The 25,185-nt window shown below is 46.7% G+C and overlaps 2 protein-coding genes across 14 annotated transcripts in view; both read right to left on the bottom strand.

Moving 5' to 3' along the window:
- Nucleotides 1–4,435: 4,435 nt before the first annotated feature.
- On the bottom strand, nucleotides 4,436–10,477 carry SEC11C (SEC11 homolog C, signal peptidase complex subunit). Of its 2 annotated transcripts, XM_074570110.1 has the most exons (6): nucleotides 10,002–10,477; nucleotides 8,868–8,977; nucleotides 7,955–8,104; nucleotides 5,972–6,091; nucleotides 5,057–5,114; nucleotides 4,436–4,633 (listed from the first exon to the last, which is right to left on the bottom strand). In XM_074570110.1, exons 1-6 carry the CDS (start codon nucleotides 10,041–10,043, stop codon nucleotides 4,580–4,582), a joined length of 534 nt encoding a protein of 177 aa, XP_074426211.1. In that variant the 5' UTR covers nucleotides 10,044–10,477; the 3' UTR covers nucleotides 4,436–4,579. The 2 variants fall into 2 exon arrangements, with proteins under 2 accessions (XP_074426211.1, XP_074426213.1); XM_074570112.1 differs by lacking the exons at nucleotides 4,436–4,633; nucleotides 5,057–5,114 and adding an exon at nucleotides 5,242–5,486 and having other exon boundaries at nucleotides 10,002–10,186.
- Nucleotides 10,478–20,167: 9,690 nt separating this feature from the next.
- ZNF532 (zinc finger protein 532) overlaps nucleotides 20,168–25,185 on the bottom strand; it is a 48,257-nt gene continuing 43,239 nt past the window's right edge. For 11 of the 12 annotated variants that reach the window (XM_074568929.1, XM_074568932.1, XM_074568921.1 and 8 more), the window contains 3 exons: nucleotides 24,251–24,363; nucleotides 22,965–23,112; nucleotides 20,168–22,047 (listed from right to left, as the gene is read on the bottom strand). In XM_074568929.1, coding sequence (XP_074425030.1) covers nucleotides 21,553–22,047; nucleotides 22,965–23,112; nucleotides 24,251–24,363 — 756 coding nt within the window. In that variant the 3' untranslated portion in view covers nucleotides 20,168–21,552. Of the gene's footprint in view, nucleotides 22,048–22,964; nucleotides 23,113–24,250; nucleotides 24,364–24,467; nucleotides 24,773–25,185 lie in introns of those variants that run through there. The other variant, XM_074568933.1, reaches the window with a different exon arrangement.

Genomic DNA, 25,185 nt, shown 5'->3' on the forward strand with positions numbered 1-25,185 from the left:
TTTCCACATATAGCTGCTGCTGCTGCGCTTATAAACACCGTATATTTTGGAGAAAAGAGAGCTGAGAACCTGCACGCCACAAGTCCAGACAGCAGACAGACAGCAAGACAAGTGCAGGTGGCAGAAAGGACATGAGCAAATCACAAGGCTACCGGGTGGTCCCAGACCCCCGTCACAAGAAGTGAAGCGGGAAAATGGCGCTGCATCCAGCAGCTGGCGGGGAGGTCACTGTCCCTTGGAAGCAGGGAGCTACCGTGGCCAGCCACGAGCCCCTGGGCCACCATCGGGTGCCCAACACAGCCCCGGGGGCAGAGTCACACAGTGCCTCCTTTCAGAGAACACAAATTCCAAACAGAACTCGGGCGGTGGTCATGTCCACGCCAGCTTTCAATACACCTACACACAGACACAGACTATATATAGCATTCGTATACATAGTCTCTGCTGAGAGCATATTCAAACCACATGATAGGAGGCAGAGCGGTTCTGTACACAAAAGCAGTGCACTGGAGCATAAACGATGACAGAAGAGAGGGAATATACTTATTTAAGCCAAGCTGTGTAGCAGAGAAACATAACGAATTTTCGTCATGTGGGTGGCTTACGTTTTGTTTGCTTTTGACCCCCAAGTTGTTCAAAGAAGCGCAGAGAAAAATCCACGCACACAGAGGGAAATGTCCTTTTCCATCACCGTTACTCGCTCTCTTGAGTAAACATAGAGAGAAGCGACTCGCTAAGCAAGGCTTAAACTGGAGGTCTAAAACTCCGTCACCGCCACCTCAGGCACCCAAGGCCTGAGAAGCGGAGGGGAGCGAACAAAGCCAACCTCCAAGCCCTTTCCCTCGAGCACACCCCCGTCCATGGCCGCGGGGACCAGCCTGCGGGGCCCAGCCATGCCCGCAGCCCCCTCCGCACCCCGCACGGCTCCGGGCGCAGGGGGGTGGTTTTCAGCCGGGCCATGGAAAGGCAGCCAACCAGAAAGAAAAAACAAGCGGCTTCCATCAAAGTCTGAGCTTCTCCTCCCAATTACTAGTTAAAAACATACTGCTTGTGCCTGGAGCATCTTCATCTTTCTCAAAAAAAAATTAAAAAAAAAATTGTCCAGAGGCCTCGTTAGGATGGAGCCATTTGCTTTAAAATGCTCTTTTCTTTTCCCCAGTGACACAATGCACAGTACTTCACACCAACAGCCAAGCCAGCCAGTCGTCCCGGGGGGTATCGATGTCTCAGCAGCGCGTGAGCCGAGGTGAACCCGTCACCGCAGCTCCCCGGATCAATGGAGCGCTCCGCCGCCAGCTAACGAGTCAGTACCTCTGCCAATTACACCCTTCATCTGCCCTGGCTTCAAAGGGAAGCTGCAGCTCAGAAGTGGAGCAGGTAACTGAAGAAAGAAGTTGTGTTTGTAGAAAAGGGAAAGCACCTCGGATGCATCAAATACATAGGATCTTAACTCACTTCTTTTTATTCGTCAGCCCCATCTATAACCTAAGGAAACACGTGCACAAGCACAGCCTGTCCCTCACCTCTGAAGCGTGCACGTAAAGCTCTGCTTGAAGCACAAGGAGCAGCAATACACATAAATTTAATTTGGGGCTGGCTTGTGCCCTCACTGCAAATTATTTTGGAGGTGATAAACAGATACATGGGATAGAACAGAAGCCCATCCAGATGGAAGGGCTGTACAAGGATCATCTAGTCCATCCTGACCACTTCAGGGCTGACCAAAACTTAAAGCGTGTTATTAAGGGCATTGTCCAAATGCAGCTTCAACACTGCCAGGCGTGGGGCATGGGCTGCCTCCCCAGGAAGCCTGTTCCAGGGTTTGACCACCCTCTCAGTTAAAGAAATGCTTCCTTATGTCCAGTCTGAGCCCCCCTGGTGCAGCTTTGAACCGTTCCAAGTTGTCCTGTCCCTGGGTCCCAGGGAGAAGAGCTCAGCACCTCCCTCTCCACGTCCTCTCCTCAGGAAGCTGCGGAGAGCCATGAGGTGGCCCCTCAGCCGCCTCCTCTCCAAACCAGACAAACCCAGGGTCCTCCGCCGCTCCTCACAGGACGCACCTTCCAGCCCCTTCACAGCCTGGTTGTCCTCCTCTGGACACGTTCAAATACTTCCATATCCTTCTTAAATTTCAATCATGAACTTACATGCTATAGTTGGGAAAATGTAACAGTTCCCAAAGGTTAAACCCGTTCCTCCTCCTCTGCCTCCATCACGCTCCTTATTTCCCCTCACCTCATGTGCTTTGCTGAGCTGCTCAACTCACACAGCCGGCAGAAAACTAACAGCTTCTTCCCTGCTTCACAACTTGTGTTTTAGAAACAATTATGAGATTCCTAAATCTGAAAAAAAAAAAGAAAAAAAGGAGTCTTTTATCCCACATAAGAGTAGCTGTACCATGTTTTAGTCATTTCACTGTGTTTTTAGCCAGTTTTAGCATTCAACCATCCGCACAGTAAAAATTACTTTTTTTTAAACGTTCAGACAGAATTGTCTCTTGCCGTGTCACAGGCATCACCGAGGAGAGTCCAGCTCCGTCTTCTTCACACCCTTCCCAGGCAGGCGGGAACGCGTCATGTTTATATAAGATTTATCATTACAGCATCTGGTCCTACGGGCTGAAAAAAACCCTCTTCTTTATCACAAAAGAGAAAGTAGATTATTTATACCGTTGAACAAGTTATTGTACGTGGCTGACCAAAGCTGTCTTGGTGGCTGCAATCGGCAGATCTCGAGGCAGCAGAAGACAGACCGGGCCCCGCCGCCATCCTGCATTTGGCTGACAGCACACACACGGCCACGGCCACAACCACCTCTCGCCCCTCCGCAAGTCCATGCTGCAGGCTGGGATTTATCAAGGAGAGTTAACACAAGACGTCGGGCATCGCACCCAAGAAACACAACCTTTTTTTTTTTTTTTTCCTCTGAGTATGAACCCGCGTATTTAGACGCTGTGTCATTTTACTAATCCGCATTTCCTCAACGCAAGAAGAAATTCCCATAATAACGTGTCAAATTTGTCATTTGGGTTATGTCCAAAACCCCCCTCTCAAAGTCGGAGCTGACTGTGGCAGCACTGGGAGAGGTGGATAGGAATAAACTGATTTCGGCAATATTGGGGGGAAAAAAATAATGAAAGAAAAATCTTGCTACACATAAACTATCTCTAAAAATTAAATTATTTTTTCTTAACTGTGGTGATACGCTTCTGGGAAGACTGCATTAAGGATACCTACATTATTCTGACATGCCATTTATTATACTCAATTTTATTTCTGCACAATTTGACACAAAATAGGTCATTTTTATAATGCGGTTTGTCATGAAAACTGCTTAGTAGGACACAAAAGAAATAATATTACTTGGAAAAATTCAGCAGTTGTCTGCCTTTCAGCACCAGCAGTTACAACAGAAGAGGTGCCATTATTGGATAATAGTATATTTTTGTAGAGGTACGGGATTATAGAAGAAACAAAACTCCGTAGGAAAAAAGCATCATGCTGTTCCTTCTCAAAGCTACAAAACCAAAGCAAGCGAGGAAAACAAGTTCGGCTTTGTTGAAGCAACAACACTGACATTTGAAGCCGAGAAAAATCCAGAATTTCATGTAAGACTGTTATCAGGTAAGTTTTAAAATGAAAAAATCAATTTTATAGTTTAACACTAGTTTAACGCTATTTAACAGTTCAACACTATCCAGGTATCATACGAGAGCAGAGAACAATACATTCTCAAAACTGGAACGTGAATTAGGTCTTATTGGTAACATTACTTAAGGACACTACTGGGCTATTAATTCAGGAATTTACAAGTGTTAATAAAGCCCCACAAAATCTTGTTGTTAGGTTTGTTTTATAGCTAGGGAGGTAAAGGCAGGATGTTTAACAGCCTGAACTCTAGGAACACACACAGTCCCTAGAAGTCAGGCCTCTAAAAACCAGGCCATTAGGTTTTTTGTCCCTAAACCACAAAGGAGGTGGGAAATTCACGGAAAAAGCTCCAAGTTTCCATTTCTAAGTTTTTAATCAGAATGAAAGACGCTTTCTTGCCTATTTTTGTCAGACCGCATCTAGACAACTTTTCTTTAGGTACGAGTCTGACTAAACCCCTACAACTCACTACCTGTTCCAACCCAGCTGCTGTGTCCTACAAACACTGATAAAAACACTTTGTATGGTCGTGACAAGAGAGGGCGCTGACAGAGATTAAAAATAATCAAGCAAAAAAAAACAAGACAAAAAAAAAAAGTGAGCAACAGGAGGGAGCAAGTGGGTTGAGACGCAGCAGCGCGCCGGGAGAATGGCACAGCGAGCGAGGGAGGGCCAGGAGCTGCTCCAGCACACGGCAGTCAGCGTCCTGCAAGCGACCGGCGGACTGAAGGCAGCATCTATTTAAGACAGTAAACACGCCACTGTATAAATAACCGACAGCCAAAAGCTTTACTCATTAGTTGTACAGTTTATTTAGACAAGACAGAAGCTTGTACAGTTTTGTAACTGTTTACAGAAATGAAAACATCTGAAATATATTAGGTTTTTTTCCGCCCCGTATATTTAATTCTTGGAAAAGTGTCTTTTTTTTTTTAGGATTCGCGTTTCAGCAGTACATATGCTCCCATTACTGCCAGAAGAGCGTACTGCAAAAGAAAACAGAGAATGAAGTCCGATTAGAATTTATCTCCGTACAGGCTCTAAAAATCGCAAATGGTTCAGCTGTGCCCTCTCCAACATTACACCTTCTAGATAAGTACACAATTACAGAGTTGTGTTCCTACGGAATTACAGGAATTTTAATGCGATCAGATTCATTATAAATAGGCATCACAACTACATGCACTTCACTTAACAACATTCCGATAAATTAAACGTTTTCAAATGATACTAAGTTCTACTGGATAACAGACAAGCTAAAATAAGCACGAAAACAGCTCGTTTCAGATTAGGTACAAAACTACAGAAATAAATTTATTAATGTGTATTCTTACATGCAAGGCTCTTACTACCTTTATTTGCTATTTTATAGTTTTAAATCTAAGTATTCAAAATGCCTCCATACGTACCTTAAATTTTGGATAGTCGTTCATTATTATCGTGACCATACCAACGTAAGGCAAAAATCTGTAATTGACAAGAGAGACCAATGTAAAATTAACCATCAGATATTACACAGAAATGTTTCAGTGTTACTCTGTCTTCAGGATTTTGGATAACAGATTTCAGAGGAAAAAAACAATCAGACAGACAGCAAGAGCTTTAAAGACAATACATACTTGATGAAAATTTGGGAGCAAGATCGCTCAGATTTCCCTCTCCTTCCATGCTTCATCTTGCTGCGTCTCATTTATAGCATTAAAAATATCCATGGATCCAGAAATGGCGAGTAAATATCATCGTAATGAGGGGTACGCACAAAAGCCTAACGCCCCACAACACAGCAGAATCAGCTTTTTAGGGTCTCCTGTTGTTCTGCAGCTATGAGAGCCACATAACCTAACACAGAAAGGGTTTAAAACTAACACAGAAGGTATTTTAAAGGAGCATTTAACCTAGCCGGCAGCACCAAAGGTTTAGAGGGGCACTTGTTCTGTTCCTTGTTATTTAACTTGGTGGCAGGGACAGAATCTAAACAACGAAGCAAGTAAGTATTCTCGCAGAAGAGCACTTTGTACTGTTAGGCAAGTTAACCTTATCGCTATGACAACTTACGGAACTCTTAAACAAGGTTAATTTTGTATTTACTGTTGAATTATTTGTTAAAGGTGCCATTTTTTCAGAAAATTCATTTCCACTCTCCACATCAGTGAAAGGACTACAGAAAACAACTTTTCCAGGTAAAGTATGTTTTTTATTAACATTTTATTTAAGAAATTCAAAAAATACCATACCAGATCTCATTTGTACCAACAGGAAAACTCATCCAAATTCTAAATTTTCTATTTCAGTTACGAAGAACACAGACATTTTGCATTACTTACCCTCTGGCTCTTCCAACAACATCTTTCTTCTCTAACCAGTTCTGACCTTCTTTGTACAAGCCTCTATCATCAACTTCATTATTATCCCCTTTCGTCAGAAATTTGATGTTCCCGTTTTCTCTAGAAGGCAATGAGATGATGAACTAAATAACACTTAATTTTAAAACCTCAATTAACATCTACTAAGCACAATGAAGATGGAAAGTGCTACGAGATTAGATAAGAATGTTTACTTCCAGTCCTGCTTATTTAACAAACACCATCAAATCATTAACATTACAGACTGTACTGACAGCGTCAGTAGATCTTTAACAAGAAATGTTTTTTAAAACACTCCTAGATTGTCATTTGATGTAATCAATTACACAACGAACATCCAGAGCCGGCACTAAACTTCCTCAACAAAAGCAGTATGCGAGCAAAAGCAGTATCTGGGAAAAAACCGCAACCCTCTGCACTGTCAACAAAACAGAAATTTAACTGAAATACTGAATAATACCCTAGTAAGAGGGTGGGGTTTTTTGTTTGTTTTTTTAATTGTGGAATAAGAGCCTGTGAAGCCATCATGCATTAGAGAATTAATTTAACTGAATTTGAATCACTAATTTCAGATGAGGTAGACCCTAAAAATCTTCCCTTAGGAAAGACGGTCGTATAATACTGCAGTGCTTTAGGCAATTTTCTTCTAAGTTCTACACACTTGTTTAACTCTTAGTAATCATATTTACATCAAAATAAAGCTTTGTCCTCCTTTTGACGGAAATAAATATTGAAGAGCCTCTAAAGTAGCTGCAAATCTGCATCAAATTCAGTATTTTGTCACTAACGCTGCAATGCAGTTTTAGGTCACTCATTGTTAAACAATATGGCGAGTTCCAGGCAAAACCTCACTTACATTTGATATTTATTAACGTGGCAAATAAAAAAATACATGTAACCACATAACCTTTCCCTACTGTTTCAAATGAACAAAGCATCTTGCACTACGTTTTGAACATGATATAATTTAACCCCTGCTGATAAAAAAACCTGCCACATTTCGCTCCCTTTCAAGCATTCGGCATACGTGCAGGTGATACGTGCAAGACTTCGGTTCAACGCTCCCATTTAAATAAAGTTATTTAGAGTCCTCAAAATCGTTTTGCTCGAGAAGCTGCTACTTGCAAGCAATGACATCGAGAAACAAGGAGTTTTTATGAAGACAAATTAGGTACAAAAAAAAAGCAGAGGTAGTTCTTTGGTATACATATTAGTTTCAAAAAAAACTTTGAGCAGATACTAGTCAAAAGATAAACACCATCAGTTCACGGCCAGGACTTCTGAGGAGCAAATATGTCAATGCTTGCCACCTCCGGGTCAGCTTTTCGCTGTGCGGAATTAGAGACAGAACTGCCTCTTTCAGAAGGAACCGTTTATCGTACCAGGCACACGCAACAAAGGCAAAAGCAGGTGATCTACGTGTTGCTTTTCAGCATGAATTGCTGGCATTTGACTAACAGACACAAAAAGAATAAGAATCTCTTCTTTCACTCTGAGTCAAATCTCTTTTCCGGCAAACTTCATTTAGCAAAGATCACCTACTTGTCAGACTGCACCTATAGTTCTGATCCTGAATCTCCGCCTTCTCTCAGAGATTCGCTTCTAGAAGTAGCTATTTCTCATAACCAAAATCCCAATTCAACACAAATCAGGACAGAAGCGGACTCTGCTCCCACACATATCGCCACCACTGGCAAAAACAACGTGTGCAGCTGGTGTTACCGGACTCCTCTTTGGCACAGGTTTACCTACTTCAAACCGAGGGACAGGAGTCGGAGTCTCAAGAACCGGGGACAAAAGCGGATTGCACCCTAGAGACAAGTTTTATCTTACAGCATATTCTCACTCGCTTTTTTCACAAAATGCTACCTAATTAAAACATAAGTGAAAGTCACAGTGAAGGAAGCTATGTTTAGAAACAAGGAAAATGCCAAGTTGCATTACTTTTCATGTATTTTGATTACTCTGTGAACTATTGGAATGTCTCTGCCTTCAACTTTAAAAACAACTATTTCACCAGCTCTGATTGGGTCATCGTGGAAATTTGTTAAGAACAACAGGTCTCCCCTGTGAAAAGCTGGTTCCATGCTGCCACTACAAACAAAAATAAAGAGAGAGTTTATTAGCGTTATGGTAAATGAAAGAACCACCGTGAAAACAAAGGACATTTAATGCTTAGAGATAAACTCACAATTTTAACTGAAATCTGTAGCTTCACCTATTCAGTAACACTACACAGACATTTAACACAACCCAAACCTCAGCAAGTCCCGAGCTGAGCCAGCCTATAGAAGGCTTCCTTACTGCCTCGGTGCAAGAAAGAAACAAGCAGATAATTTACTGATAAAACGAGTTTTACCGTAATACAGTTTTAAAATAAATACACATATGGTAAAAAAAAAAAAGAAATTAACAAATAGACCAGAAACTGTTCAGTGGCTTCTGGAAGCGCAACACTCATTTTCTTCAGGAGAGCACAGAAACTTCATAGGATTACACACATTTCTATGAAAGCAGAATTAATTTTTTTGAATCATAACACCTATCGAAGGATTACTGTCCCTAGGTAGCAATATGTATATGCTCAAGTAGTTTATCCGTTAATTAAACGAACAAACCTAGATGTTCAAAGGTTTCACATATCTATTGCTTCCACAAACTTCAACGGAAACTAGACTGCCCTTACAAAAGCAGCCTTTGATAAGCGTCTGAAAACAGAGTTAGTAGAAAATAAGTGTCTGAGTACTTCTTAAAGTAGGTGAGACTTCAGCTCCAAATCTTTCCAAGCAGGAAGGGGAGGAGACGAAGGACAAAACAGTATTTGGACTTTAACAAAAAAGCCTTTACATCGACTTACCTCAGCACCACAACAATAGGGCTTTCACTTCCAGTAATGACGATCAGCCCTTTCCATATCATGAGGGCAGAAGACACTATCATTGCAAAATTTAAGACTTGGTAATACAGCTATATGAAACAAGAAAATTGTTTTTAAAAGTTACTGTGTTGTATTTAGAAGCACAACGTAGGATTTCAACCCATATGCACCGCTGAATCACAATCCAGGCACGTGGGCTTTCAGGCTAAAATCACATTCCAACAGAAGCCCCTACCGGCAACCCAACCACCCAAACCACACCACAGCACGCAGCGAAATCCTGTAAGATAGTATTTTTGCTTAAAAAGAGGAGCTGTTGGGGTAGAAGAGAAACAACAAAGGATAATTTCCAGCTATTGTCAGGCAGAAATTTCTCATGTGGAAAATCTTTCATCGATTTGACTAACTTTCTGCCCCCAAATTCGACTGCTTTGCCAGCCATTACAGCAGTGGATACCTTTTCTTTACGCTACCTCCTTTTTTTTTTTTCTTGCCAGCATATGAAGATTCTCTGGTGGAAAACAGCCTGGCCTATCTCCACTTACCATCTGTCCCACTGATATAAGAGACAGAACCAGAGACTTCCAGGACATCATTCGAGTTTGAAAATATATATGCTGGGATTTCCAGGTGCGTGACCCACTTAACAGCGTAGGCCAAGCTTCAGTATTTGCTCTGAAGTTTGGGGTTTTTTTTAAAACATGGTCGATAGCTATTAAAAACAACCCACAACAAGGAACTGTCAGAGCCTAGAGATCAGGTTTGTCACCAGCCTTACAGTCTCCCTTCCAGCCCGTTATTCGCGCAGACACGCAGTAACGATAAAGCCCAGACACCCGTTCTGAGCTACGAGAGTTCAAAACCACCCGTTTGCTTCCGCGCGCTCCAGAGCGAAGCCGATCACTGACATTAACGTCAAAACGCGGTTTCCCAGCGTTAAGCCCCAGGCCCGTGCCGGGGCACGGCCCAGCCGGTGGCGGAGCGGCCTCACCGGCAGCAGGCACGGACAGCCCGGCCGGCCCCGGCGGGCCGCAGACTCCGGATCCCCGGGGGCCTCCGCGCCCCAGCCCGGGCCCGGGCCCCGGCCCGGACGCCCCGTGGACCCCCCGCTACCTGCCGCTTGTTCATGCGCCGCAAGTCCCCGAAGAGGTCCATGGCCGCCCGCGGGGACGGCCCGCGCCGCCCGGCGGCTCCTCAGCGGGTGGCGGCGGAGGCCGTTGGCAGCCCGAGCCCCAGCGCCGAACGCGACCCGCGACTGCCGCCGGCCCGGGGAGGGGGCACCGCTCTGCTCCCCGGGAGTTGTAGTGTCCTGCCGCCGCCGCCCCGCCGGCCTCTGCGGCCAACAGGACTACAACTCCCAGCATGCTCTGCGACAGCGGGCCCTGAGGGCGAGGCCCCTCGCCTGCTGCCCCCGGAGGTGCCTGACCAGTTTGCTCTCCGAGGGGGCTCCCGGTGGGCGCCGAGACCTCACGATCGAGCGGATCGAACCAGACGCGCCTGCGGAGACGCAGAACGGGCGGCGTCGGCCTCCTCAGCCGCCATCGCTTTGGGCCAGGCGACCGCAGGCCACCTCTCCCCGCCGCCGGTCTGCGTGTGCGCGGCCCATTGGCGGGCGGGGGTCGGGGCCAGCGGGAGGGGCGGGGCCACAGCAGAGTCAACGGGCGAGGGAGGTGGCCGCGGCCCCTCCTCGGGCGGGCGCCGTGACCGGGAGCGGGGCGGGAGGCGGACGTGGGGGAGAAGAGCCCCCGAGGGCAACCTCAGAGGTGGCCGGAAGGTCTCTGAATTAGCTTTGTGTAATTAAGATTTTTTTTTTTTAATTAAAAAGGTGTGGAACGAAGTTACCTGTTCTTTAAGATCTGAAATGCCGGACAGATTCATGCACAGAAAAAGGTTTTCTGCAGCTCCCCTGAAGTGGGTTTTTTATACCGTGCAATACATAGATATCCTTTTTTTTTTTTAATGAGAAATAAAGATTAAAAACAGTGATCGGGACAAAGTGACGGGGAAGTACAAGCGATACGAGGGAGACTAACAAACCCATCCCCCGTGGGTGGCTGTTACCCACAAAATCTGGAGCCGCGTATTGTTTTCCGTGCCTTTTTTTTTTTTTTTTTTTCTGGGACATACTGAGCCCTTTTGCAGAGTTTACTGATGCTCGTGTGTTGTGGCTATACGCGTTCCGTGATGACAGTTCAGAGCCCAGGCCTGTTGACGAGCCCGTGAACCTTCTCGGTGCCGGCTGAATCCTGCGTTTCGGCCTCCGGCTGCTCTGCGAGCGCGTTCCCCACGCGTCCGGTATTCACACAGCTGGGAAACGACGATTACAAAGCTACTAATTAAAATATACAACACAAGAGCTACCTGTCGTCTAATTACATTTCTCTCCCAGGAAACTGTGCCTTTCAAGCAAAAAAAAAAGGCCAAACTCTCATTTACACCAGAAATAATTGTACCTGGAGTAAATCTGAGCCCCTCGTTGAATGTACCACTAATTCACACGAGGGTGGCAGAACTGAGTTCAGACCAGTAACCCACCAGCAATTATAAACAATCTGACAGTTAAATCTTTGTTAAATTTACTTCGCCGTTGGAATGAAATCTTTATGTTACTTCTTGTGGCTGTGAGTGTACGTTTCTATGAAAATAATTCATGGTACTAACGTTGCGGGGTTTCGCTCGGGGAGGCTGAGGACGCTCCGGTGGCCCTGGCTGTCCCCGCGCACCCATCTCGCTGAGCTCAGGAGCCGCAAAACCAACGGCTGACGATAAAGGGAAGAATTTGCATCCCGGACCGGAGTTGTGATGCTGCAACGCATGGAATGAAGGCGGGCGGCCGTGACGGGAGAATGATCTCCGAGTGTTCTTTGTAGGTTAGTGCTTTAGTTCTCAAAACAGGCAGAAAAATATTCTCGCCTGCCTGTTGTGAAGTAGGAATACAGTAATTCTGGAGCCGCCAGACAGGCCATTTAGCAGGGAAATGGCAGCGCCCAAGAGAAAGTGAACGGCACAGACCGGGTGGTGTTAGAGCAGCTCCTCGCAGTCATTCCTGGTGGAGGGAACTAGAAGTGGAAGTTCGGACGATAAAATCTAATTTTGTAACAAGCAGAGCTGGCGTGCAGAGAGTTAGAAACGCAAGAAGGCAGCGTTGTGATGAGACCGGGCAGGATCGAAGCTGCTTAGTTTTTTGTTCACCGAGATGCTGCGTTCTGTTGTCCAAGGTACAAACCCACACTTAATTCTGAGACGGCAGTATCTTTGCCAGTATCTTTGCCTGTCAGTTTGCTATCAATTAGGGTTCCAAAGCTTGGAAAACACTTTTGTTCACCCATTGTTCATGGTGAGTCAGAGGAAACACACTGGCAACATGCTTTTGTTCCTTCTCCACAGACGCTAGGAATCACCCACTCTTCTGTTGGGGGCTTTGTTATTTTACCATCTGGATGATTTAGATTATTAAAGGTTACATGTATTTTGAAATCTTCCCATACTCTGGATGTTTGACTTCAATATTTGTACAGCAGATCTTTTGGAACTCTGCAGCTAGAAAATTATGCTGATGTTTTAGTACGCAGGAAAATGTAGCTCTTGACATTCTGGCTGGTTTGCCAGACCTTTGCAAACATCCAGGCGCCAGTGCTACCTGTAAGTATAATATTTGAATTACAGCTCTTTGTTTTCAAAGAGATTGGTCATGGGCAAATAACGAGCACCTTGCACCTGAGCTGAAAAATGCAGGTTAATGGGCAAAGCCATAGAAGTCCATTTGCAGCCACTCGGAGTAAAGCACAGAAGAAATGCAGTAACAGTGAGCACTCTTTTCTCCCAAATACGTCTGGAACTATTCTGCTTCCCGCTTCTGTCGCTCCACGGGCTGTTAGAGCAGCCAGGGCTATCCGAAGGCAGCAGGCTGCCGTTTACACCAATGCCACGCTCTCTCGGGGATAATTTTTGTACCTGGAGGACTTTGCTGCGCCCCAGTGCGGGTAAGTGGAAATCGGGCCCCTTTGCTCTGAAAGGAGCTTCTGCCGCATCGGCCAAGCGACGGCGCTGACGGGGAAAAGATGTGTCAGGGGAGGGATCTGTCTCAGAGGAGAGGAACCAAAGTATGAACGACAACAGCAACTTGGGCATTCACTAAAGACATCTCGTTTGAACCCGCTGCGTTGGAAGCAGCACTGGCCCACGTGCACGCAGCAGACAATTCTGTGCATCACCTTCTTGGCCAGCCCCAGTTTGATTTTCTTTTACCACGTCCATAAGCAGGATCACGACCCTAACACTTCCTCCTGTTCCTCTTTTAGCCAGAGGAACTCTGCAGGGCCAGGTGCCTCCATCTTCAGCTGTTGTCACTCCACGTTTGCACCCAACATCGCACGGCTGAGCAAAGCTGCAGGGGACTCTGCTCCAGACCCGGTGCCTAATTCTCTTCAGTTTCTCACAAAAATCAGTCTCTGAACACTACACCATTCTCTGAGCCACAAAGCTGAGCTGATGATATGGGCCGGGATAGCCAGGCTGCTGGGAACCTGATCCCAACTCCGTGTCCTCCTCCTGCAGGAAAGCACGAGTTTCTGACGGCGACAGGAATGCCGGCAGCTCCCCTGCGGCAGCCCTGGGCGTCGCAGGGACCTCCTTCCCCCTCCTGGGGTGGTTTACGTGGGGCTTCATCCTCCTCAGCACGGCAGGCCCGTTCATTTTCACACGAACAATGTCCATCCCCTGATGTGCTGAAGGACTGCTTTTTCTGAGTGTGAAAAACAGGACAGTGGAAAATGGCCCCAGGTGCACACCTTTGCTCTTAAAAGTGGTTTTTGAAGTCATTTCAGCTGCTTCTGTTAGACCACACACCAAGTAGTCTCAGGCAATACTGCATGCCTCGCCTTTGAAATCCCATTAAGGTTCCTTAAAATTGGGCGCCCAACAGGCAAGACTCTCGGAATGGCCCCCCGCTGTGGAAATGCAGGCCTCCACGTCTGGGGTCATCAACGGGACTTTCTGGCTTAAGCCTCGCTCTTCTGGGAGGCTTTTTTTCAAAAGAAAACCTAAGTACATTCATTTCCCTGGGGCTTCGTGGAGGCTCTGGTTTATCTAATGTTTTTGGTGTGTGCCTCCAAGGGACATTCTTATTTTGCCATTGTGTCTTATTTTGGTTTTGTGTTGCATTCAAATTTATCTGCCCTTTATCTCAATAAAATTCCTTTCTTTGCTTCAAGGCTAAGCGTTAGCTGGGCAGCAAGGGCTTTATAATTTAAAACATCTCAGCCAGGATTCCTTTGCGAACCGCCCTTGGCAGCTCCTGCTCCCTCAGCCTGGAGTGGGGAGCGCGGAACGGCAGGGGTGAAGGTGAGGAGGGGGAGCAGGAACATCCCAAAAGCCTCCATCGCTTCCTGATTGAGACGAGACTGTTCTGAGAGCCACTGCTGGGACGTGCTGGAAAGCCTCGGGGCTGGCGGTAATTTCTCTGTGGAGGAAAAGTCACATCGTTTCTGTGCCTTCCCAACGCATTCTAATCACTAAACAGTTTTGACTTTTTTTTTTCCCCAAAGCTTATCTACAGCTCTTCATTTCTTGTCACCTCAGCGTCTCGAACTATTTATGACTTTTCCACAGTCTCTTCTCTCTTCTGTAACTGCATGACCTGGGAAGATCAGCAGTGCTGCGCCAGCAACCGAGCTGGCTGGTAAGAACACTCGTTTGCTTTGGGATTTCCTTAACCTGCGCTGGAAGAGCTGAGGCTAAAACGCTGCCCAGGAAAACAAAAAAGAAATGACACAGGTGATGGCACTTGAAGACCTCAATCCCAGCAGCATCATAGATGATCTGGCGGCTGGTCACTGAGTTCAATGGACAGGAATTTGGCTTCTGGCCGTCGACTCTGCTATTTCACGCTTGTGCCTTGACTTTTATGAGCATTTGGAAATTGCTTGAATTGCAGGCGCGGAGCACACCCTGTGTGGGAAGCGTCGCAGTGAGGTAAACCACCCAGAGCAATGCTGGTGATGGGGAGATGTTTCTCGGCACATAAAGGGCTCTGCTCATTTTGCTAACAGCAACAGTATGTAAATGTAATGACCGAGCGATATTTTGAGGCAGTAGCTCCTCCAATTACAGCCTGATTGCAGTCACCGGGGGCTGCTCTGCATTTTAACTGAGAAAGTGACAGTCACTTAAAGCAGGAAATATTGTTGTACTTGACCTTCAATATTAATCTGGCACGCAGAGCTATGGCAACGTTGGCCAAGTGGTGGACGGACTCGGAGAGAGCAATACTTATAATGCAGTGCGTCCATATCCCCGCCATCGCATTAGAATCATTGAATACAAAATAGCAGAATTTGGGAATATAAAATAAATGAAGTGGATAAAGGCTTCTGCCAAATCACATTAGGGCACATATCTGTGAAGGATACAATGCTCAGATTATTTTGCTAATAGCCACATTACTGCTCCAAATACATTTTTTCCTTCAAAGCAGAAGCCAGGGTGTCGGAGAAGAAAACCGCAGTGCCTCCAGTTAATTTTCCAGACGAATTTGGGTCATTTCCGATGCCTTGCATTCCAAAACCCCCCATGGCAGAGGAGGAGAGCGGGTGCTTCGGCACAGGGCGCTGCTCTGGGCCCTGGCCGGCATCAGCCACCCCAGGAGATGGTTCCGGCGGGGACGGGGATCTCCGCGCGTCTCCAGAGCTGCCCGTTTGCCCGCCAAGACCAAGGATGGAGGTCGGGCACACTCCTGCCTGCTGTGTTTGCCATATTCTGTACTTAGTTCTCTTTTCACTCCATTACCCACCCGTGGTCCTTCCGGACGCCTAGACAGGTAACCTTTTAGTAATAATCTGAAATTCAAATACAAAGAATTGACTCCTGAACTGCCCTAATATTTGAGAAAGGTTTTAAAATAAAATGGGTTTTTCTGTGTCCCATTATTGGCCTGGCAGCTGCGTGTGCATGCAAGGTGTACTGAGAAAGGTAATATTAACAGAATGAAAAGGTCAGAGTTATATAAAAATCCTTTTAAAACTAAATAGACCTGCCGTATTGAATTCCCCACAGATACACCCAGGTTAAGAACTGGGAACGTTTGGGCCTTTGGCAGGTCAAGTTGTGCATCTGCAAACGCCCTCCAGAACTGAAGAAGAAAAGCAGACAGGTCTGGAAGTCGAGGGATTGTGGTCAGCCATGCTCTGCGTCTGCCGTGCCCAGCTCTGCAAAGGGCTGCCGGCCAGGGCACGGCCAAACTCCCCCCTGGGCAAGGCAGGGCCAGCCCCACGAGTGCCGGGGGGTGCGTGGGACGCACAGCGGGGCGCGCGAGGGTCCGGATTGCACTGCAGGCCTCACGGCTGGGGGCAGAGGGGGGACAGACAGCCCAGGGGCACGGGGACGGACGTATCCTGCCCTTGGGTCAGGGCCAGAGGGGCTGCAGGGGACATCCGTCAGGAGGGGAAGATGGTGTGCGGATCTCAGCTTGCAGGAAAAACCTGCAGCTTGGGTAAGGAAGAGTCTAAAGCCACCCCGCCCTGATCAGACCAAGGGTTTGTCTGGCTCAAGGTCTCTCCCTGACAAAGCCAAAGACACTGGATGCCTGGACGATGCTGGTGGGAGAAACCACTGCCTGCCTGGACACGCCATCACCTCCCTGCACCAACCCACGCCGGCACGGCCGTGGCACCGTGTGGTGCAGTGTCCCAGGGATGGCCGGGGCTTGCACCGGGCCAGGACACACCGTGGGGCTGGGACACTTGTCATGGTGCCCTTGGCTGTGCCGGTGCCCTTGGCTGTGCCAGAGCGAAGGCTATCGGCCAGGCTTGGCAGGGAGGTGCCGCTCTCGCCGCTCACAGGGGCCATGGCTGCCACGCGGCTCCGCCGTGGCCCAGCCTTCTGCTGCCTGCAGGGAATGAGGCGTCTCTGCCTAACCCAGTGCCCCGCTTCCCTCGCTATTGTCCCTTCCCACCGGCCTCACAGCCTTTCTCAAGGGCATTTTTGTTGCTGGCAAATTGAACACTCTGGAAAGCGTCCCAGCACAGTGCTGTGACAAAGGGATGGGCCGGCTCCACTCTGCCTCGCTGGCCATTGTGAACCCCCACGCTGCCATTTTCTGTCACCCTCCCCCTGGTAAGCGCACGCGTGTCCCCACGACGAGACATTCAAATCCTTCCCCAGTGGCCTGTGTGGTTTTCTTCCACAGGTACGACAGCCTCGCTGACCCGTTTCCGTGCTGTTTCCCACAGACCCCGTGCACACCCAGCCCTGGGGGCAGCCCGGGCCAGGCGGGACGACGCACCGTGCCGCAGCCAGACCCCACCGACCCCTCGGCGAAAGGGCTGTGTGCCGGGGAGCCCAGCGGCCGCAGAGAGCTCACCCCCTCTGAGAGGTTTGCTCTGAAACACCGAAGCACACTTCGGGCAGCTGAGGGGGCCCGAGGCGGGCACGCGTTCGGACATTGAGCCACGTGGCCAGTGTTAACCGGTATCAGCAGGGGGAAAATCAGTTTTATTCAGGCTGTGCTGGCAGCTGGGTCCGAGCCTTGTGGTGCAGGGGCTGCGCAGGTCATGAACGGCCGGGAGCGGTGGGACCAGTGCAGCCCCACAACAGCCCCACGCTCCCGGGCTGGTGGCCGCCATCCTGGTCAGGCCGTTTCTCTGCAGCCGGGTATGTGGGAAGAGGCCTCGTCGAGTGCCATTCCTCGCTGGAGAACAGAAGGGCTTGAATGGGAAGGCACGCTGCAGGAGCAGACACACATATATTTATACATGTGCACACGTATGTATGTACCCGTCAGGCACTGCCTCCACGGAGGTCAGAAATCCCCGCCTGTGCGCGGGGTGAACGCAGCGAAGCAGCCACACGTTAACCCCAGACCTGACACTAACGCTCTGTTCGTCTGCCCAAATGCTCCCTGAAGCCCTAATTAGTATTTCTGTTCTAATCTGCCGGCTGGAGTTGCTGTGCGGTGTTAAGTACCTCTGTGTTCAGCCAAAAGAGTGGCTGCAAAACAGTGGAGGATAAACGATCCCTTTCCTACCTCACAGGTTTTATGAGGTTTAATCCATTATTGTTAAATCCTCAGAGGAAAGAAGGTGTAGAAAAGAGGAGGATTAATGTCATCATTGTAATTGACTGTCAGTGTCACGACGTTAATTAAAAGCAAACAGTTCAAATGTCAGATCTCAGGTAAAAAGATGTTTAAATATTTTCTTTATAGTTTACGAGAGGAAATAATTCCCCTAGGCGTGCAAACTGAGATTTTTGCCGTCTCGCTGCTGTCTCACGTTGCTTTACGTTGTTCCGTTTCCTTCCTGGTCTCCAGAGAATCACTAGGGAATCGTCTGAGGGAAGCCCCGGCAGAGGCGGTGCAGGCTGGAGGGTGTCCCGGGGGTCCTGGGTATCCGCAATGGCAGAGGCGGCCCAGTGCCCTGGAACCAGGGGGCTCCCCACAGCGGGTGGCCACGGCACCCATGTTGGCATCCCTGTGTCCCCCGGCCCTCTCTGCTCCGTGTTGGTGTCCCCATGTCCCCCGGCCCTCCCTGCTCCATGTTGGTGGGGCCCGTCCGGTTCCCGCGGCAGAGCCGGGCTCAGCTGGGGCTGGTGGTTCGGGTTTGGGGCTGCAGAGGACCGGGTAAAATGCACTCTCCGTGATGGATGCCGCTGCGCGACATGAGGGAGATTTGCCTTCCCATCGCTCCTGGCCTTCCTCCCCTTCCCACATGGTGGGAGTCTCTCCAGGGAACAGCCACGCTCACAGTCAGTCAAAAACTGGTTCATTAATAAGGCACTACACTCCCGACGTGCCTGCCTTGCATTTGGGGCCACTATTTGCTTTTACTTTTCCATCTGATAAGCACGCATGGCCCCTGAGGGATGGGTGGACACGGAGATGAGACCAGCATGCTCAGGAGCACGACAGACGCACACCGAGGGGCTTCGAGCAGCAAAGGAGCCGTCGTTTCTGAAAGGGGCAGCCAAACAAAGCGTGAAACTCTTTGCCCAAGATCAAGTAAACCAGCAACAAATGAACAGGTTGGTCATTGCCAGGAAATCTGTGCTCGGACGAAACCAGCTTCTAGACAGAAGACTCTCAAAAGGGAACCGGCAGAAGCATCGCCGCTGCAGTAACGCTTGGACACTGGAGATCTCCCTGGGGAGAGAGAGGTACCCAACAGGCCTTTCTCATTACTAGTATCTAATCTTGAATTACTCAGGAGATACAGAAGGAAAAGCCCCAACATCCGGAGGAGCTGGAGAATGAGGCAAGAAATGCTATGTGAGAAACACAATGGTCTTAATTACCACACTAAATCTCCTCCGTCCCCTGGGTCTGGTATTTGGAAAAAGCCGTAGTCCTCAAACCAGCTCCTCTCTTCACCGGTCGGGTGGGTTTCTGCATGCAAAAAGGAACCGCTACCTGGGGAAAAGTTGCCCTTTCCTGCCATACCCAAGTGCGTACAAGCTCTGACACACAAACATGTCTAGAGAGTACGGGGCAGTTGGAGACCCACCATCCCTTAAACCTTTCAAGAGGTTACTAGATGGAGAGTCAAATCGACCTTCCAGTGAAAACCGAACGGAGCCCACAGCCAAGGCGCTGAGCTCCGCTCACCGGCTGTGGCAAAACGCACCCGTCGTGCCAGTCGCGGGGCAAAGGCAGCGTGGGACCTGGGGCGAGGGCTGTGACCACGGCGCCGCTTCACATCCTGCCCAACAGCTTTCAGATGACTTGTCAGGAACTTTCGGCGTTTTGCCTCTTGGCAGCACCAACAATGACTTAAAAGTCGCTGGTTCACAGCATCCCTTGGCAGGTGCAAGACAGGGAAAAGGGAAAAAAAACAAAAGTATTAATAATGGCTGTGAAAATTTAATTTTTATTATCTGTTCACTGTATACAAAACACCATTCTGCATAGTGATAACTCATTTGTTGTACAGTTGACAGTGCACATCAACAAACAAGTGTTAGGAGGTATACACTCAATGGGAAGGGCAGTGATGGGCAGTGTACGTTACACACTCGGATCCTGCGACGCCAGCCGTCTGGTCTGGCATGGAGAAGTGCCTCGGAACCACTCAACACGCCAGTAATATCAATGGGTAACAAGCATTTACCAACGAACCAAATTAAGGGTGCGGATAAGAGACAAAGTAGAACTAACGTATCCGATACACAGTTTCCAGAGTGATTTAGAAGTTTTACAGAGGTGGCTGAGAAGGATCCATATTTTTTTCAAACACTTCCATTTTTAAAACTGTTAAAATTTAATGATAAATAACAGAATCTCACAAATCTTTAGGGGCAAAATGCTCCACATTTATTTACATATGAAATGTGTTTAATACAGTTGTAATGGACATAGTGTATAGTAACATCTGACAGCAGCAAGACTTCTAAGGAACCAAACAATTACTACCGTATATCATGCAGCTATCTATATATACACAATTTGTTTTAAAAAAAAGTACAAAAATTTTTTTCAGGGATACATACAAGGTATAAAATGCAAAAACAAACAAAAAATATAACTCTCACAGAGAACTATATATGAAAGGGACAGTATGGTACCTTTTTGTACGTTGTGAAAGCGCAACTAGTGATATTAATACAAGTTTGAAATGGCGGAACGAGCTTCGTAGGGTCTGTGCGGAAGCCGAAAGCCCCAGTTAGCTGCCACGGGCTGTGTGGGTGAGCGTCGGGACAGCTGTGGCTGTGTGGGACACTGAGCACCAGAACATTTGGCATTAGCATACGGAGCCGGGACATACCAACCCCTGTAGCAAGGGTTAACTATTCTCTCTCAATAACCAGAGATAAAGGAAAATACATAATGCTGTGTGGTCACTTCTATATAATGTTTAATAAATTACATGACAAAAAACATCATCATTATAAACCTATTCCTCTAATTACATCTTATTTGTTAAATCCAGAGCAGCCCAGCCCTTTTGTAACAATGTGAGCTTTGATCACAAGCACCTGATGGCCTAAAAAAATCACTTCATGATACATAGAGTTGTGCAATTATACTTTTCAAAAGTACTTTATCATTCTAGGGGGTCTGCACCTGTTCTGGTGTTGCCACCTAAAACCAGCACTGCATTTTACGTATGCAGAGGTACTTTTTCTTCTTTTTTTTTTTTATTATATATATTTTTAAGAGAAAGTTTAAAAGCTTCCTTAAACATTTAGAAGCACAAGATCTTAGAATTTAAAATCTCCCCTTAGCTTGCCTGCCCTCCCCACTCTCCTCCACGTGCTGCCTTCCGATGCGCTTCCATGAGCTAAACTTTCCTTCAGAAGCATTCCAAGAAGAAACAGCTTAAGAGAACCCAAGGAACTGCCCCAGCATCCAGAACTCTGTTTCAAAGAAACTTACTAGAAAAAAAAACAGAAACAAAACCAGAAAAACCCAAATTTTCCACTAGATACCGATACAAACACATAACAAAGAGTATAAAAGTTATTAGTTTAAATATATACAAACTCTTTTCAACTCAAATACTGCTTCGATGGTTTTGAGGGTACAGACAATGAGGTGAAGGGGACACTTTTATGCAGAATATATTGCAACAGCCTGAACAGTACTGTTAACACTATTATACCTTGAACTTTCTGTAGCAAAAGTGTCATTAGTATTCCAATGTGGAGAGAGATTCCTGCATCCCAGATGATCTGATCACTTTTCAGCCGAACTCATCCTTTTTGACTTGATGAAGGCCATGCCATGTGTTCTCATGTGAGTGTTTAAGGCCGCTTCAGTTTCAAAAGTCTTTGCGCACACTTTGCACCTCCTGTCTGAGGCCGTACTGTCAGACGATTCATCCTCGTGATTGGGTTTATTTTCCTGCTGATTATCCTCCCCAGACCCATTTTGTTTTGACACTGGCTGAGGCTCCTTCAGCTTATGTACAATGAAGAGGTGTCTGGAGAGGGACACGTGGGACGTGTAGCAGAGTCCACATTCCCTGCACTGGTACGAAGAGCCATCAGATTTATGCTGAGGAATGTGTTCATGAAACTGGAGAAGATTTTCTGTTGTAAAGCCACAAACAGCACACTTGTGAACTTTAAAAACATTTATCTTTAGCTTCTTCAATGGCTGAGTGATTGCACCTCGTGGAGGCCGGAACTCCAGTACCGGTTCTTCCAATTTACGCTTTGGACTAGGAACCTAAAAAAATGCCATAAACAGTACATTATGTAAGCATAAATACGCAGTTCTTTTCATAACTATTCGTGACTCACAAACTTTAAAATCTTTCCTTTGGTAGATTCCGGTACAACTTTGATAAATACAATATTTGAAACAGTACACGCAAATATATGTTGTACGTGTTGGAAAACCAGGGGTTTTCTTTACTATAAATCGCACATAACATTTGTTTGGTCAGCTCTGACAGAGCTACAGCATCTAATACGCTGTATAAACTTGAATACGTACTTGCCGGCGTAACTGCATCCAAGTACACACACCACCGAGACTTCAATCGTGGACAGGCTGTAGAGTACCAGTCTAGAAACTTTTCAGCACTACCTTCTGGAACTCCATTTTAATTACTTAATATTATTTCATGCCTGAAATTTGACTCGACAGATTATCTCCTGCTTGCTAGTAACAGATTTGCAGAATTTTAAAAACTAATTAAACTGATCATTTTTTATATTCTCATTATTCTTCTGACATGAATATTTCTCGAGAATCCTCTGTGGCTCAGATACGCTCCATGATGTTTATGAAGACAATGTTTATAGCTGCCACATTTCCAACACGTAAATAAGATGACAATATGTTGGGCTGAAGGAGAGTCATGAGACAACAGACACAGAGACATAGAGAGTCAGAGACAATAGTATGCGTCTCTGCTGTCAGCTCTGGACGTGCTGGGTGAAATTCTTTATCATACAGAGCCTAAAACACTTTAAAATGTTGTTAATTTCTGCATGTAACAAGTCTTTTGGGGGAGGAGGAAGGGCTCTGCTTCACAGACGATCAGACATTTATGGGATCAAAATACCTGCACCTATTTAAAGACGTAGACCCTCAAAAAATTCACTCTCAGTGACGGAACGAATCTTCTAAGTGATTACCTTTGTGTCTTCTTTTACTTCCCTTTCTTCCATATTGGTTGATTCAGTCATTTCTTTCACATCAGGGTCTTTAATGCCATGCATCAACTGAATATGCTTCTCCAACATCAACCGCTTGGTAAAAGTACGTCTTGAATCTGGGCAGTGCCTACAGGAACACAAAGCAGATATGCACAGACTCAAACGTCAGGCTGAACAAACGTCATAGTGTCTGAAGAATATAAATAGGATTAGTAAATAAATCCCGTCTAGTGTACAAGCTATTGAAGAAAGCAACAATGTTTTTCCAATCAATCGCAAAGGTAAGTATTATTAAGAAAATGAGCATAATTACAAAACAAAACTAGAAATGTTTGAGCAATTTATACACCGAGCAAATGAGAAGTTCTCTGAAGGTAATACTCAAAATGGTACGACGTGTGAGTCAGAATAAAACCTGGGAGCATCTGACTTTGTTTCTTGGACCTCTGCTAACATCACCAAACCGTACGTTCTATTAGACAGGTTCCCGAGTTCTCCTTAATTTATATTTCATAGGGAAGGCAATCACTTTCCATGTAGGATGAATGCTAGCTCCAAACGACACTTAATTCTGCACTCAAATCCAAATACTTTATCTCCTCGGCACTAGTAATTCCTCCTCAGCTGCCTTTCCAACCTCAAGCTAACCAGCCTAACAAACTTGTCTTTCAGAGTCTGTGCTTTGTTCTCCCACACAGACCCAGCCGCATCGCTTCCAAACCTCTCGCGTGCTTTTGGGAAGCGTATTTCTCCTGAGCTCCCATCTTGTAACATATAGTACAGAAAACTTGTATTATGTATCTTATCTGACTGATGTGGATTTTTCTATTAAGTTACGCATTGTCTCTCCAGCCACTTAAACATCACTAAGGATTTTTAGATACTACGCACTGTTTTATGTGTGAGAAAAACACTACAAATACTGGCTTTTGTAGATTGGAAGCGTGGGTTGTGTATTTGAGAGACCACTGAAAACCAACTTCACCACCGCAGAACGATGAGCCATGCAAACTCTCAGCGCAGTGAAGTTTCAGATTTGCTCGCCAAAGCCCCTGAAAGACAGCAGACTTCACGCACCTGCATTCTCAGTGGCCTGCTAGGTTTTTAGGACAACCTCAACAGTTTGGCCCGCCTACGTATCTAAATACCCGATTCGTTTGGAAGAACGGGACACTGGCTCTTATACAATTAAGAAAAGAAATTCAACTAACAACATTTTTTGTAGGTTTATGTTCTGTTTCTAAATAAATAAAAGTAGAACTTACGAGCACGTATAAACCTTCCTAATGCCTTTGTGCTTGATACGATTGTGACGACATAAACTATGGGAGGAACTGAAAGATTTGTCGCATTGTCGACACGGGTGTTTCTTCATTTGCTTAAAAAAAAAGAAGAAAAATGGCATTAATCAAAAAAAGCTCAGTACAAGTAGTGCTTGTGTCGAACCTGTTGGTAATAGGAAAGAAACACGACTTACCAGGGGCTGGCACTGTCTCTTCAAGAACACGGCACTCCTACAGCAACACTGCAGGAGTCAGAGGACCTGGACTCTTTCAGAGCAGTGGGGCCAGCGCGAGCTACACACACAGCTATCACCAGTTGGAAACCGGTGGCACAGACTGTGGGTGAAGGGAATTTCTTCCACCAAAGAGGCAGGGAAGATGAGTGGATTATTTCTGGCTCGGTAAAGGCCGTACGGCGAGAGATTCGCTTTCACTCTAACGTAACCTTTCCCTTCCCATCACCAAACTACGTCTGCAGCTGCTGACTGAGAGCTTATCAGTCACCTACAAGGAGGGGTGAAGAGCACACGGTAAGGACCAAAGCACAACATCACGGTCACTGACACACCAACAGGGCTCCGAGAAGTCGTGAAGAAATGAGAGGAATGGTCCAATGCCAACTTGAGGGCCATCTGTTTGGGGAATTCTGTGGCTTTTATACTACAGTTTGTTAAGTGGAAGGAGAAAGAAACGGAAGGAAGCTGGAAAGGATGGAGTGGTCTCCATCTATGTCATTCCAGCTGAACGTGGATGCAGGAGCTCTAGTATCTGAAGAAATACCATCTCCAAAATTGCAGACTATGCAAGCCCCAAGAATGAATGACATGGCCCTGTCCGTTAAATTCCATCAGTCCTAGACCTCAGTTCAAGCGGCACGTCCTATCAACGGCAGCAGTTTCATACGATCAGTCAAGTGT

The sequence above is a fragment of the Larus michahellis genome, chromosome Z (assembly GCF_964199755.1).
Source record: "Larus michahellis chromosome Z, bLarMic1.1, whole genome shotgun sequence".
NCBI lineage: Eukaryota > Metazoa > Chordata > Aves > Charadriiformes > Laridae > Larus > Larus michahellis.